The 15,208-nt window shown below is 52.1% G+C and overlaps 1 protein-coding gene across 3 annotated transcripts; it reads right to left on the bottom strand.

Annotated features, from left to right (window-relative positions):
- Positions 1–951: 951 nt before the first annotated feature.
- On the bottom strand, positions 952–13,949 carry RAD51D (RAD51 paralog D). Of its 3 annotated transcripts, none has more exons than XM_042255409.2 (10): positions 13,677–13,949; positions 13,350–13,411; positions 13,041–13,159; positions 8,672–8,753; positions 8,285–8,419; positions 7,698–7,793; positions 4,972–5,062; positions 4,705–4,856; positions 3,237–3,401; positions 952–3,072 (listed from the first exon to the last, which is right to left on the bottom strand). In XM_042255409.2, the coding sequence occupies exons 1-10, from the start codon at positions 13,756–13,758 to the stop codon at positions 2,959–2,961; spliced, it is 1,098 nt and encodes a 365-aa protein (XP_042111343.1). In that variant the 5' UTR covers positions 13,759–13,949; the 3' UTR covers positions 952–2,958. The 3 variants fall into 3 exon arrangements, with proteins under 3 accessions (XP_042111343.1, XP_004012509.2, XP_042111344.1); XM_004012460.6 differs by having other exon boundaries at positions 4,786–4,856; XM_042255410.2 differs by lacking the exon at positions 7,698–7,793.
- Between the last annotated feature and the right edge of the window lie 1,259 nt (positions 13,950–15,208).

Below are 15,208 nucleotides of genomic sequence, written 5' to 3'. Positions count from 1 at the left end.
AGGAGATGTAAATCTTATTCCTTGACTTTGTATCCTTTTCACCATACACCTATTGTCTTCCTGCAAACCCCGGCTTATGTTGAGACTCACACCCAGAAACTAGGGAAGCAGGGAAGAGCTAGGATTCAAAGGCTACTCAAGGAGTCAAGTCTGTGCAGCAGGTCAAGTGCACTTGTTCAGCCCCGAGATGCACTGAGTAAGATGTGGACAGGACTTCCCTGGTGGTCCTGTGGTCACAGCTCTGCTCTCCCAATGCAGGGGGCCTGGCTTTGATCCCTGGTCAGGGAACTAGATCCCACATGCCACGACTAAGGCCCAGGGCTAGCTGCGAGGGGCAAAGTCCTGCTGGAATGTCACGGGCTAGTCTGGAGCAACAGTGAACGGTGCTCCTCCTCGTGGCCAGAAAGGCTGCCTGAGGGAGGCTCTCTGGCTGGAGTAAGTCCCTACTGAGGGCGGAACTGTACCAGTTGAAAACTAAAGGCAACGTGGACACCGAATCCTGGCCAAGGAACCGAGAGTCCTAGGTTCCAGCCCCTGTTCTGCCGCTGGGACTGTCATTTCTGCTCTTGGACCTCACTTTCCTTCTCGGCTAAATGACAAGATGGGGCATATGGTCTTTATTTATTTGGCTGCCTCATGTCTTAGATGCGGCATGTGGGATCCTAGTTCCTCGACCAGGGCTCGAACCTGCATCCCTTCTATTGGAAGACTGATTCTCAACCAGCACCCCACCAGGGAAATCCCAGGGCATGTGATCTTTACAGGCCTCTTAAATCTACAATTCTAGGGTACTGAGTCAGGGACAAAGCACCTGACGCCACATTCAGGAAACATGCAGATGTGCCCAGGGCAGAGATGGCAACCAGGCTCCACCCTGAACATCAATTTCAGCTGACTGGTAGTGTCTGCCTGGAGTGTCATGTGGAGAAAAACGAAAATTGCAAAGGTCTCTAAGCTTGGCGAAAGAGAACGCTTGATTTATTGCTGATGCCTGCGTGGGTTCAAGATTCCCAAATGGTACAAATGACAGCGATGTGCCATCCCCAGCTTAACATTCTGTTTGCTACTATGGTTGCAATGAGCTTCCTCGGTGGCGCGAGTCATAAAGAATCCACTTGCTAATGCAGGAGATGTGAGAGACAGGAGTTCAGTCCTACGGTCAGGAAGATCCCTTGGAAATGGCAGCCCACTCCAGTATTCTTGCCTTGAGAATCCCATGGACAGAGGAGCCTGGTGGGCTACAGTTCATGGGGTCGCAACAGACACAACTGAGGCAACTTCGCTCGCATGCACAAGGCTGCCATTCTGTACTCACTGCTCCCAGCAAGGAGGCCGCAGGCTCATTTCTCCCGAGAGCCTGTGGAAGCACCAGCGCCAGGGTTCCTCCAGTCTTGGCTCACCAAGCCTGTCCTCACTCAGGCAGATACCCTCGGGCTGGGTTGCCACTTGCTCCCAGTCCTCCAGACCTCTTCCTTTTATCCCTCCTGTGCTCGTCATCTGTAAATGTTATATCTTCTGCCTCTAACTCTGACCCCGCTTCCTGCAGCCAAGACACAACTAATTAACTACACAACAGGCTCTCAAACCAAGAAAGGCAACCTTCCTTTAAAAAAATGTGGTCAGTAAACAATCCTGATCATGTTCTGCCTTTGATTTCTCCCTCCCTGCTGTCCTCCCCTCCACCCAGCCGGGGCTACAGCTCGCAGAGAAATGGTCCCAGCACCCGTAACAGACCAGGGCAGGGCGGGGGTGGGGGGACTATTTCATACACTGTGGTACAGCTGGCAGGAAGAGAAGGGTAATTACATTGCATCTTGGAGCCACCAGCAATGAATTTCTGCATAAAGGACTAGATTTGCCGTGTATCATGTACGCCACCATCAATTTTCCCAGCTGGCTCTACTGACTGTGCAAATTCTCCCGTTTATGGGCAAGGCCATGGTTCAGCACCTCGGCTTACTCTGTACCATGGAGGGGCCCCACAGAGCACCATGCACGTTTAACAGGCAGCTGGATTCACTGGGGCCAGGTCACATCTTCCCTTCCTGTTAGATTATATCCCTGGGGCTGCAGGGAGCTCCCGGTTTCACCTGGTCACGGTGATGCACGCAGGTGTCTGAAACCAAACCGACAAGAGGGAAAGAGGAACAGGGGTTCTCTGGGGCCTCACTCGGTGACTGAAAAGCCACTGTCGGGGAAAACAGATGACTCTGCAGCTCAGTGAATTTCTTTTGTATTAATATGTTTTTAAGAGCAGGATCTAGATAAGGAAGAGTTTTGGCACTAGTGGTAAAGAATCTACCTGCCAACGCAAGAGACGCCAAGAGATATGGGTTCAATTTCTGGGTGTGGGAAGATCCCCTGGAGGAGAAAATGGCAACCTGCTCCAGTATTCTTGCCTGAAAAATTCCACGGACGGAGGAGCCTGGTGGTCATGGGGTCGCAAAGGGTCAGACACAATTGAGCACACAACATGGGTTACATTTACAAGGTTACTTCCACCCAGTAAGTCAAAGACAGAGTTAGGGGGAAAGAAGCCCCATCTTACAGATGGAAAAACAGAGGCAAAGAAAAAAAAAAAAGAAGGGAAACAAAGGCAAGCCAGAGGCCTCAAGCTCAGTCACTGTGTCAGGATGGAGGGTAGGATGGTGATGTACAGGGTTAATCCGTCCAGGCACCAGAGTGCCTCTTCAGAGATGTCCAAGTCCATGAACCCGGCTCCCACTGGAAACGCACGTGGTAGAAACAAGGGAAGAAAACTTGGTACCAGCATGAATTTCTGGGTCCTTCCACAACAGCATCCTCTCTTGCCAGTAGCACTGTGTTTCCAGAGAGAGGAGCTGAGGGTGAGATGGCTTCCCAGCAAGGGAGCGGGGCTGCTGGCAGTGAGCAGCAGGCATTACTGTGCAGGTGAGTTGGGGGCCTAGCGGCCTGCCCCTTCCCCCATCAACAGCACCGTCACGTGTGATCTCCCTGGAACACTGGGCTCTGCTCCCAATGTCCTTTGTGATCTCCCTGGAACGCTGGGGTCCCCCAGCTCCCTAAGTCCACCGTCTCCTGGCAACCTGTTGGCTGGAAGAAGACAGGAGGGAAGCGTGAGTGTTTGAGTTGAGCAGCCCACGTGGGTAGCTTCTTTGGCTGCAGGGTCTCAGCCTTCAGGAATTCACAGACATCTGCAGGCACGGAAGCCACCCTCAAGGGCCTGGATTCCTGGCTTTCCCCTGGGGCTGGCTCACCAGGCGGGGGGATTTGGTCAGACATGCCACGCGGCGGCTGCCCAGAGATCCTGAGCCTTGGGTGCTGTCCAGGAGAAGCCGGGTGCTGGGCACAAAGCTCCAGGAGCGTCCCAGGGCAGGTTTGAGCTGCCCGCTGTCCCTATCTCGGGTCATGTGATTGGTCACCTGCAGCAGAAAGAATCAAAGGCTTATAGACCCATAATGCTGGTACAGAGGACATTTGCTCCTATGGCTTCATTTTACAGATGGGAAAGCTGAGGCCAGGTACAAGGAAACAATTTCCCCAAGGTTCCATGACTCATCACCAGTCTGGAGTCAGAACCCTGGGCTCCTGACCTGCACAGAGCTCTTGCCACTAAACCACGATGCCGGGACTTCCCTGGTGGTCAGTGGTTAAGACATGGGTTTGATTCCTGCTCCGGAAAGATTCCATATGATGCAGGGCAACTAATGCCTGTATCACAACTACTGAGCCTGTGCTCGAGAGCCTGTGCTCCACAATAAGAGAAGCCACACAGTGAGAAGCGTGCACAACGCATCGAATAGTCCCCATTCGCCGCAACTAGAGAAAGCCCGTGCCCAGCAACAAAGACCCAGCGCAGCCCCCCACCCCAAATATGCAGCTGCTAAAAGTAGCATTCTTAAAGAATCTATTAAAAGATTCGAGAAATGGTGTCTTTTTAAAAAAAAAAAAAACCACAAGATTACCGTTTAGTTGGAAAGTTGATTAAAAGTATATGTATATAGGCAGAGAAAAAAGATTCAATGAAGGTATATTAAAAAAAAAAACTAATATGGTCTCTGTGGATGTGGAGATTGATTACAAACTGGACACTCATATTTAACTATTTGTTACCTTCTTCTATGAGAAGCGTGAAAACTTTCAAAAAATTACTCCATAAGCAGAAAAAGTTACTCTAAAAGCAAAAAAGATCCCTTTCTATGAAGCTCTGGAAAAGGCAGAGCTTCATAGAAAGGGACAGAAACCAAATCAGTGGTTGTCTGGGGCTGGGGGATCTTTCTGGAGTGATTGAAATATTCTGTATCTTGATCTCGCCAGATACGACTGTATCAAACCTCAAAGAGAAGTTACTCTGTGTGAATTACATCTCAAGAAACCTGACTTAAAGAAAGTAAAAAGAAAAACAAGACTGTCCCTGGGCTTCCCTGGTGGCTAAAACTATGTGCTCCCAGTGCAGGGGGCTCAGGCTCAGTCCCTGGCTGCAGAACTTAGATCCAGCATGCCGCAACTAAAGATTCTGCAGGCTGCCACTAAGTCCCAGCGCAGCCAAATAATTACTTTTTTAGAAGTGTTAAAAATGACATTGCCTGATCCCCTGGCTATTTATGTGTCTGAGCCCCTCACAGTCTGGCACTCTAGATGAACCACAGAAGTTGGGCTATGACCCTTTCCCAAAGGGTCACTCTGGGGGTTCAGAAGCTGCTGTTTTAAGGAAATAAAGAGCACCTGGAAAGAACACCTCCCCACTTGGTGAAGTCCAGGGACCAGAGAGAAGGCTAGCATGGCTGACCAAGCCCACTTCCTCACCAGCACTGCCACACTGAGGTCCCGGGCCAAGGTCTTCAGCTCTCGGGCCAGCTGCACCATCAAGGCCAAGCCTAGAGTAGAAAAAGCAAAGAGGGTGGGCAGCGGGGACCAGGCTGGCCGAAGACAGGACTCGAGCCGGCAGGCAAGATCACGACCCTCCACCCTGCGCTCTGCCACACCACTCACCTTCCCTCTGCTGACCTCCCAGAAGTGGGGCGACCACCGCAGCGACCGAGTCCACAACCACCACCTTCAGAGTCCCGGAAGAACTGCGGACCTGGGGGGCAGTGATGGGAAGCAGGTGTCACCAACCAGTTGGCCTCCAGGGGGCGCCCGTTACCAGACAAACCCGCACCTCTATCAAAAACTGGTAGGCAACAACCTCTCCCACTTCCCTGGTGGCTCAGAGGTTAAAGCGTCTGCCTCCAATGTGGGAGACCCGGGTTTGATTCCTGGGTCAGGAAGATCCCTGGAGAAGGAAATGGCAATCCATTCCAGTATTCTTGCCTGGAGAATCCCATGGACAGAGAAGCCTAGTAGGTTACAGTCCACGGGGTTGCAAAGAGTCACCCCAAATATAGCTGCCCCTCTAAGATGGAACTCTGGCAAAGCCTTTTCCTTCCACCCTCATGTGAGTGTATAACAGATTATACTGAAGACTTGGGCTTCCCTTGTGGCTCAGCTGGTAAACAATCCGCCTGCAATGCAGGAGACCTGGGTTTGATCCCTGGGTTGGGAAGATCCCCTGGAGAAGGGAAAGGCTACCCTACTCCAGTATTCTGGCCTGGAGAATTTCACCGACTGTATAGTCCATGGGGTCGCAAAGGGTCGGACACTACTGAGCGACTTGCACTTTCACTGAAGACTTGGATGGACCGAGAGAGTTTAAATCACAGGATGTCAGATACTCTAATTAAATTTGAGAAATCCCTGCTCAGATCCTATGGTCCCTGATCAGAAAATCTTTCCTTTCTTTTCTGGTTTTTAAAAGACTTTTTTGGTGTCAACCCTTTTTAAGCTCTTTATTGAGTTTCTTACAATATTGCTTCTGGTCTATGTTTTAGGTTTTTGGCCCCGAGGCATTGAGATCTTAGCTCCTCGATCAGGGATTGAACCTGTACGCCCTGCATTGGGAGGCGAAGTCTTAACCACTGGACCACCAGGGGAGCCCCAGATGTCACTCTTTTGATTAGGCTTCATTATATGTCAGAAGGAATGCACTGCCAGCCCATGATCACACTGTTACACAGGACAGCCTGTTGCATTTTGCTCTCACATGTGTGCTGTCTTGCAGGAGCAAGCAGCCTTGCTGTGAACTGCCCATGGAGAGCACCACATGGCAGGAATAGTGGCAGCTTTGAGGACTCGAAGATGGCCTCTGCCAACAACCAGCTGCCAGCAAGAAGCTGAAACCTCTAGGAAATGAATTCTGCCAACAACCTGAATGAACTTCTAAGTGGTTCTTCCCCAGCTGAGCCTACAGATAAGAGCACAGCCCACCTACCACTTTCATCACAACCTAATGAGACCCTAAGCAGAGGACCAGGCCAAGCTGTGCCCAGACTTCTGACCTACAGAATTTGAGATAATAAATACATGTTGTTTTAAGTCATAGTTTGCAGTAACTTGTTATGCAATAATAGAATACATATCATCTAACAGTGCTACAGTTAAAGGAAAAAAAAAAATGTCTTTTGACCTGGGAGTTGAGAGGTTTGGGTTATAAGCTTTGCTCTTAATGTGAAAAAAAAAAAAAAAATTTGGCCATGACGTATGTGGAATCTTAGTTCCCCAACCTGGCATCAAACTTGTGCCCCTTGCAATGGAAGTGCAGAGTCTTAACCACTGGACCACCAGGGAAGTCCCTAAGCTTTGTTCTTATCCTAAATATGCGGTGACTGTGGGCAACTCACTGAATGTTTCTGGCCCCCACTTTGCTCGATTCCAACGAGAGGGTTGGATTAGGTCAGGACTACTTCACATCTCAACGCATGGGGAGGCATAACCTGCTATGATTCCTATGCCAAGTATTCATTCAACCATTATATGGTCTAAAGCTTGTTAAAACGATTTATGTTACATACAACCCTAGGTATGCCCATGGGAAACATGATATCCTTTGGGGTGAGAGGTAAAGTTTAAGATAAATTAAACTAGTCTCTCTAAGGTGTCTCCCAAATGTAAAGGTATATATATCATGCACCATACATCCTATCCAAGCACCCATCAGGTATATCAGGGTACCAACGCAAATGTCATTTCTAACCTCCCTCCCTTGTCAACAGGACTCTGAATGTATTCAAGCACTCGGCAGAAAATCTGACATCAGGGAAGGTGCACCCAACCTCTGGACTAGGACATAAAAACATAACTCAGTTTTTGCCAGTTAGATGTAAAGGGAACTGAGAAGTGTAATGGTGGGTTCCAGAGAAAGAGGTACAGAAAAGAGGCATCTATCACTGCCCTGGATATGGATGTGTGAAGACATGATGCTCGGAGCCACGGCAGCCACTCTGCAATCATGAGGGGGAAGAGCCAGAGAATCAAGCACACCAACCTAGAGCCCTGATATTATGGGTGTGCCAACCTCCAGACTTCTGTGAGATAATTAAATGTCCTCAAAGTTCAAGTGTCTGTCAGATAGACTATTATTTGCAGCTGAATGGACCTAGTTGGAATGCAGAGATGAACAGGACCTGATCCTTGCACTCAAGGAAGAGGCTTAGTCTTTAGTGGGGAAGATGGGCTTGTGAACGAGGAGGCAAAGAATTGAGGAAAGAGAGAACTAAGTATCCAGAAATCCCATCCTGGGAATGGCAGGCACAGCTAGAGTCACCGGATTGCACACCTGCCCACACGCAGACAGCATAGGTGGGCTGCGGGGAGCAGGGAAGGCAGAAGGTCAGGCTCACCTGCTGGGACACAGCGCCTCGCAGGTCCTGCAGCGCGCCCAGCATCTGGAAGATGTCAAATGCACGTACCACCTGGATCCTCTGGAGAGCTCCTGCCTGAGGGGGCAGGAGAGAGAAGGGAGGGCCTTGGAGAAGAAGAGCCGGGGGTCACGCACGATGAAGAGGGATTTTGAGGTTGAGAGAGAAGAGGCGCTTAGACACAAGGACTCAGGTACAGATGGCAGTGGGCTTTGTCTGCTGGGCCAGTTCACAATATGCTGGCTGCCTGGGTGCTGAGCTGCAGAGCCAAGTCAGAGCTCCATGGGAAGGAGTGGCAGTGATCTGTGTGTCTGCCCTGGGCAAGATATGGGGGAGAAACACAGAGGGGATGCCAGGGGTTGGGTTTCTAGGAAGGATCCTTGTGGGTAGCATCCAACTGGGATGATGTCATAAAGGGGAGGCTTTACAATACAGGAAGCATTAGTGGAACAGCAAGTTTCAAAGCCAGAAATGACTAGTCACCCAAATGGTCCAAATTCTTGCCGTGTTAGATAATGGGGTCTTATGGTGTCAGAACCTCCAAGAAACCCAACCTTCCTGCCCTTTACCTGCTCCTCCTCGTCCAGGGTCCTGGCCTGAAGCAGCTGGAGGATGCGGGAGGCTGTGAGCCCTCCGTTGGAATCAATGTAGAGGACGTTCTGCTGCAGGCCATGGGCCACGTTTGCTGCCACACAAAGACATACCTGAGTAGAGACGGGCCATTGGGTGAACCTGAGCCCTCAAGAAGGGCCCAGAACAGGAGCCCCCCACCAAATCTCATCCAGATCCCAGAGGCGCGAATGGGCCCTGAGACGCGAGTTCAAGTCCCACTCCTCACCACCCGTCTTCTCTCTTCCAAGCTCTGAAATCACAGCATCCTGGCAGAAGCTTCCCCAGAGATCCAGGACTGTGCATCCACCTCCCTCAACCCTCCTGGCTGCTGGCTGCAGCTGTACCTGGGTTTTGCCGCTACCCGGGGCGCCTACAATTTCAGTCACTTCTCCAGTGTAGAGACCAGCATCTAGCAGTTTGTCCAGGCTGATGGCAGAAGAGGAGGGAAGAGCATCAACGGAAGGGACTGGACGGGTGGGAGGAGAGGAGGGGAGGAGGAACAGCAAGACATTCCTTCCAAGCATTGTTCTGTCCAGAGACGCTCTGACATCTCTGGCCAGGAGACTCCTCCTTGTGGAGTCTCCTTTGGGGAAAGCCAGCACGGCCGAGTGTTCCCCCTCGGGCCCCTCATCCTTTCACTCTCGCCTTAAAGATCACCTCTGGGTAATCACTTCTCTCCGGAGGTCTCTTTGCTGCCCCATTCAATGGTTCTCCTCTCAATCTCCATCACAGCCCCTTCTGGGTTTCCTTGATAGCACTGCCCATAATTTGTCATGTTTTAAACTGAGATAATTATAGATTCACAGGAAGTTGAAAAAAAAAAAACAAAACAAAACCATGTCGTGAGGTCCCGTGTACCCTTCAGCTGGTTTTCACCAACGGTAGCATCTTTTACTCTGAGATGTTTTGTACCACAGCTTAGTGCAACAGCAAAAAACAGCACTGGTGCAGTCCAGAGAGCTGCAGCTCAGTCCTTCCACGTGCGTCCGTGCGCGCAGTTCTCCGCCGTTTCACCCCACATGTGGGTTTATGGAACCACTGCAACCGAGGCAGAGCATTCCCATCTCGGCAGGGCTCCCTGTGCCACCCTTCTATAACCACACTCCCCCCTAAATCCCTAGCCAGCCCCTGGCAACTGCTTAATCTGTTCTCCATTATTATCATGTTATTTCAAGAATGTTGACTTCCCTGGCGGTCCAGTGGTTGAGACTCTGCGCTCCCAGTGCAGGGGGCACAGGTTCAATACCTGGTCAGGGAACTAAGATCTCACATGGCGTGGCCAAAAAACAAAGAATTTCTAAAGGGACCCAAGCATGAATATTTCTTAAGCTTCCCAAATAATTCTAATGAGCAGCCTGGGCTAAACCACAGGTCTGGACTCTACAATCAAGAATCAATTGCATTCCTGGCCATGAGGATCTCCATAAGGAATTCCCAAATCCACCTCGACATGGACAGACCCCCCTCCCTGCCCCCCTGCCACCTGCCTTGTGGAACAGAAGTACAACTGAGCCTAACACCGTTTTGAACACAAGTGCTGTCTGGAATTTATCCTCCACCTTCCCCCCAAACTGGCTTTCGTTTATTCTTTCAGTCACTCATTCAAACATCGCCTGAGTGTCTCACATTTCCTAAAGGCCTTTTTCTAAACCAAGCCGGAGGCAGAGATGAACAAGACACAGCTCTGGCCTTCGAGGAACCACCCTTCTTCCCCGGTCAATACAGCTACTTCCGAGGCTTGCTGCCTGCTCTCCCACTTGTAAAGATGCCCCCAGCACTACAGGCCGTGAGAAGACCTAGAGCAGAGGGACTTTCCTGGTGGCCCAGTGGTTAAGACTCCTTGCTTCCAAGGCAGGAGGCTCAGGTTCAATTCTTGGTTGGGGAACTACGATCCCACATGCTAAGTGGTATGACCAAAAAAAAAAAAAAAACAGAGAAACCTGCTTCATTTGATTAACCAGCATTTCGTGAGCTGTTGACTACAGAACTCCCCTCCCCTCCCCTCCTGTGTCAGTTAATACCCATCAGTGTCCAAAGACCACTATGACAAAGACTAGAAGCCTAGGGGTCATCTTTGATTCGCCACTTTCGCATCTCCCCAGCAGGAAGGCTCACAGCATTTCTTCAATATGCCTCCTGCTGTCTCCCGCCCCAGATCCACTCACAACACCCTCCCCTGCTGTATCCTCCTGGGCCTCTCCTGCCAGCCTCCCCTGCCCCATCCACCCCGCCCACCTCTAACTGTAACTCCACTTTCACAACACAGCCTCCTGCCCGGAGGCAGCAACAGGGCAGATGCCTTAGAGCTGAGTTCTTAGGCTTAACAGCGTGACGGGTGTGACCTCAAGGGCCTGGTCCGCCACTTACCCACTGCAGGATCTTTTTTTTTTTTTCCCTTGGGCTGTGCCACCCCACTTGTGGGATCTTAGTTTCCGAACCAGGGGTCAAACTGTAGTGGAAGCACAGGAGTCCTAACCGCTGAACCACCTGGGAAATCCCTAGCTGGGGGATCTTGAGCAAGTCTCTTAACCTGAGTCCCAGTTTCCTTATCTACAGGATGATGGCTTTCATTTCTTTTTTAAGATTTTTTTTGATGTGAATGAAGCATTTTTTAAGTTGCTACTGCATTTGCTACAATGTTGCTTCTGCTTTATGTTTCCGTGTTTTGGCCCCAAGGCATGTGTGATCTTAGCTCCCCATCCAGGGATTGAACCTTTACCCCCTGCACTGGAAGGCGAAGTCTTAACCACTGGACTGCCAGCGAGGCCCCAGGATGGTGATTTTCATCGCAACAGGCTCACTGTAGTTGTCAAAGTGTTAGCCGCTCAGTCGTGTCCGCCTCTTTGTGACCCCCATGGACTGCAGCCCACCGGGCTCCTCTGTCCATGGGATTTTCCAGGCAAGAATACTGGAGTGGGTTGCCATCTTCTTCTCCAGGAGCTCTTCCTGACCCAGGGATTGAACCTGCATCTCCTGTGTCTCTTTACCCACTGAGCCATCAGGGAAGTAGATGGATAAATGAAGAGAAGATAAATGAAATAATGTACCTAGAGTAACAGTGCCTGCTTCCTGATGAGCACTCAGAGAAGGCCCATCCATTCCTCGCTGCACAGAGCGGTCCTGAACCTCTCTGATCTCCTCTGCAGTGACCTATGGTGGCTGCCATCCTGCCAGTTTACCACCTGACCACTCTCTCTGTATACGCTGGCTTTATAAACTCCCAAAGGCCAGGCCTGCTTCCTGCTAATCACCCCCTCCTTAGCTGCTGGCACACATGCTCACACCTCTCTCGTGTCCACCTGCTCTTCTCTACCCAGTGGACCCCAGGCTCCTTAAATGCAGGGGCCTCACCCATGCCCATCTCCGGTACCCATGCTTGACACTGGCTACTGCCTGATGAACGACAGGCCTGAACCCTCAACCCAGGGAAAGCAAGCACTGGGTTGTGTGAACCCTGCCAAGACAGCGTGTTTTGGAAACAGCGAGGGCCAAGCCGATCCAAAGACCTTTGTGGTGGCAGAGTTCTTTATCAAATTCCGCACAAACAGGCCAGGGAAGAGGTCAGCCTCCCTTGGCCAGAAGCCGCCTGTTTTCTTCCAACTCTTTCTCTCTCCAAACACTGCAGAAGGAAACTACTCTCACCCCTTTCTGCTGCAGCGTACAAGGAGTGAACCAAGTTCAGGAACAAGTACCCCAGGGCTGGAGCCCCACCACTGCCCCTAGTTCCTCTTGTGCTAAACTCAAGTGGGGTTAATAATCACCAACTCACAGGATCACGAAGAGATTATACAACCTATTGTATAACCTTGCTGTTGTTCAGTTGTCCAGTTGTGTCCAACTCTTTGCGACCCCATGGACTGCAGCATGCCAGGCCTTCCTGTCCTTCATCGTCTCCGGAAGTTTGCCCAAGTTCATGTTCATTCCATTGGTGATGTCATCCCAGCATCTCATCCTCTGATGCCCTCTTTTCCTTCTGCCCTCAACCTTTCCCAGAATCAGGGACTTTTCCAATGAGTCAAGTGTTTGCATCAGATGACCAAAATACAGGACTTTCAGCTTCAGCATCGGTCCCTCCAATGAGTATTCAGGGTTAATTTCCCTTAAGATTGACTGGTTTGATCTCCTTGCTGTCCAAGGGACTTTCAGGAGTCTTCTCCAAGCACCACAGTTTGAAGGCATCAGTTCTTCAGTGTTCCACTGTATAATCTACTACAAGTCAATGGCTGGTACTTAACCTAGTCCTGCCACACTCTCTTGCCCCATCCATCCTTAAGTGGACAGGGAGGTAGGGCCAGAGAAGAGTTGCTCTGATTTGCTGAATAATAATGAAATACTGACATCTTGTGTTTCAGTGGTTCTCAACCAGTGTAGATTTTGCCCCCAACCCACCCAGGGATCACAGCTGGAGATATTTTTGACTATCAGACAAGGGGAGAAGGGAGGTGCTACTGGCATCTAGCAGGCAGAGGCCAGGGAAGCTGCCAAATGACCTACTAAACACGCAGGACAGGTTCCCCCTACCCCAATAATTCTGCATCCCCCAAAGTTACGAGTTATGAGAAACGTTCTTACAGGGTAAGAGAACTTAGAAGTCCTGACCATCCTCAGCACTGTCTGAAAGGGCCTGCTGGCTCCAGACTCCAGCATCGAAAGCCCAGCAAGAGGAAGTCAGGTCGCCCTGCTTCTGACTGTCCCGCACGTACACACACAAACCTTCCAATGCCGGTGGACAGGATGGCCGTGGTGGTTTTCAGTTCCTCGTAGAGATCAGCGCCATTGAAAGGGAAAGCTGAGAACTGAGCCAGCAGCACTCGCCTCAAGGCGACCAGGGCCTGCGGAAGGGGCGGGGCAGCTCAGGATCCGGGCTGCAGCAGCCCCAAAGAGTTCTTAGGCAACGACCCGTCAAAGGAAGGGGCCGCCCAGGGTCTCAAACGCCGCCGTTATCAATCCTTAGGAACCCCTCTGCTCGGGGATGGGCATTTAGAGACACCCAGGTGTGGAGCGTGGAGATGATCAGCTCACCTTGTAAGACAGGCCACATTTCTGGGCGACCTCCTCCAGGTCTGCAGAAACCAGCTCCACCACTGAAAACGAAACACGTGGGGTTGATGGGCAGGGAGGGAGGCCCGGGGCGTCCGCACTCGACTTTCCCGCGCCCGCGCGTACTGGCGGAACCGTGGGACCCGGCGCGGTGGCGGGCACACGGTGGGGGGTTCTACCCTCCCAGGGGCGTGGCTCGCCCCCGCCCGCGTTTCCGGGCTCCCCGGGGGCGCAGGAGGGAGGAGAAGGGCCCCTCCGGGTGTGCCGGGGCCAGCCCTGTGGCTCGCAATGGCGCGCGCCCGCGGTCACCTGTCTTGATCCCGCCGCTTTTCAAGAGCTGGACCATGTCCTGGGTGAGGCCCGGGCACAGTCCCGCCCGGAGCACGCCCATGTTCCCTGGGGGCCTAGGGCCGCTCGTCCTAGGGGCATCCGTGGGGCCCTCTCCAGTCGTCCCCACCCCGCCCCCGGCGCCCCTTTCTGGACGGGCGAGGAATGCGGGAGGCAGCGACCGCGCGGAGAAGGCGGACCCTTCGGGAGCTCGGGCACCCAGGGCCAGCCCGCCCCGGCCACGCCGCCGCTTCCGGCTTCCAGGCGCCAGGACCCGGCCTGCGGCGCCACCTGCCGGCCGCGGCGCGGACGCGCGGGCCGGGCGGTCGGGGCGGAGACAGCTCGGGCTGCGCGAAGCCGGGCTCCCAGCGCAGAGGTCGACGCGCCCGGCTCGGAGGGTCGCGGCCCGCGTGCGCCTCCGCCTTCTCCTGGGCCACGCCCCCCGGTGCAGCTTTCGGTTCTGAACGCTGGGCCAGGACGTTCTATCGGATCGACCATCCCTACGCCCAGGGACCTACCTGTTAGCGAAAGAAGGCAGTAAAGAGCAAATCAAATAAATCAGATAATTACCGAGATTATGATGGCTGCTAAAACGCAGGAGAGCACAGAGAGGGTATCTGCTTCTCTAGTTTCCAAACAAAAGAATTTTTACGTATACAACGATAAAACCCCTGAGTGTATAGAAAACACACACACATACGAATTTTAAATGTCCTTGGCTGGACCTCATCCTCTGGAAGAAACAACTTTACAAGGTTGGCTCCGCACAGTCTAGTGAGGTGGTGGTGGTGGTGGTTTAGTCGCTAAGTCGGGTCTGACTCTTGCGACCCCATGAACTGGCGAGCCGGCCAGGCTCTTCTGTCCATGGGATTCTCCAGGCAAGAATACTGGAGTGGGTTGCCGTTTCCTTCTCCATCTAGTGAGGTAGGTGCTATGTTTATCCCTGTTTTACAGATGAGCAAAATGAGGCTCGGAGGTGAAGTCATTTGTCAAAGGCTTCACAGCCTAGGAAGCTGTGGGCAGAGCTGGACTGAAGAGCTCACGAATCCCCACCCAGGTGCAAAGCCATTGCTGTTTTAACAGCTGCCGGGTTCCTCACCCCACAAAGTTATGTGTATGTTTTCCTCCCCGTGACATGGTTTCCCTGAGAACAGAAACAACCTCTGGCCGATTTCTGTATGCCTCTGCACCACCCACTGTGGTCACTCAGTACCTGAAGACACTTGAAGTGGAGGTCAGACAATTTAGAATTCCAGCAGTAAAACCTGGGTGTGTGGGCGCTCTAAACCCCATGAGCCATCCCAGCTTTCCCGGTGCCCACACAGCTGGACACGGGGTTTGCTGCCTCCGATGTCTGGATATGAAGTCTCAGAATTCTATCGTCAAGGTGTCCCACTCCCAGGGACCCAGTCCGTCCAGTACTGCCTGCCTCCCTCCACGCCCAGGCGCCACTGTCTCACCATCCACCTTCTCCTTCCCAGGGCAGATCAGAAGGGCACAGGTGGTGAGCATTT

Source organism: Ovis aries, chromosome 11 (genome assembly GCF_016772045.2).
Source record: "Ovis aries strain OAR_USU_Benz2616 breed Rambouillet chromosome 11, ARS-UI_Ramb_v3.0, whole genome shotgun sequence".
Classification (NCBI taxonomy): Eukaryota; Metazoa; Chordata; class Mammalia; order Artiodactyla; family Bovidae; genus Ovis; species Ovis aries.
This window is presented reverse-complemented; position numbering and strand designations above follow the sequence as displayed.

Excerpts from the sequence above, each read along its gene's own strand:
- RAD51D (XM_042255409.2), bottom strand. The coding sequence starts at position 13,758 with ATGGGCGTGCTCCGGGCGGGACTGTGCCCGGGCCTCACCCAGGACATG. Across the intron at positions 8,754-13,040 it reads CTGTCCACCGGCATTGGAAG|CCTGGACAAACTGCTAGATG; the intron begins GTTTGTGTGTGT and ends TTCTGCCATCAG. Across the intron at positions 5,063-7,697 it reads GAGGCGCTGTGTCCCAGCAG|GTCCGCAGTTCTTCCGGGAC; the intron begins GTGAGCCTGACC and ends ACTGCCCCCCAG.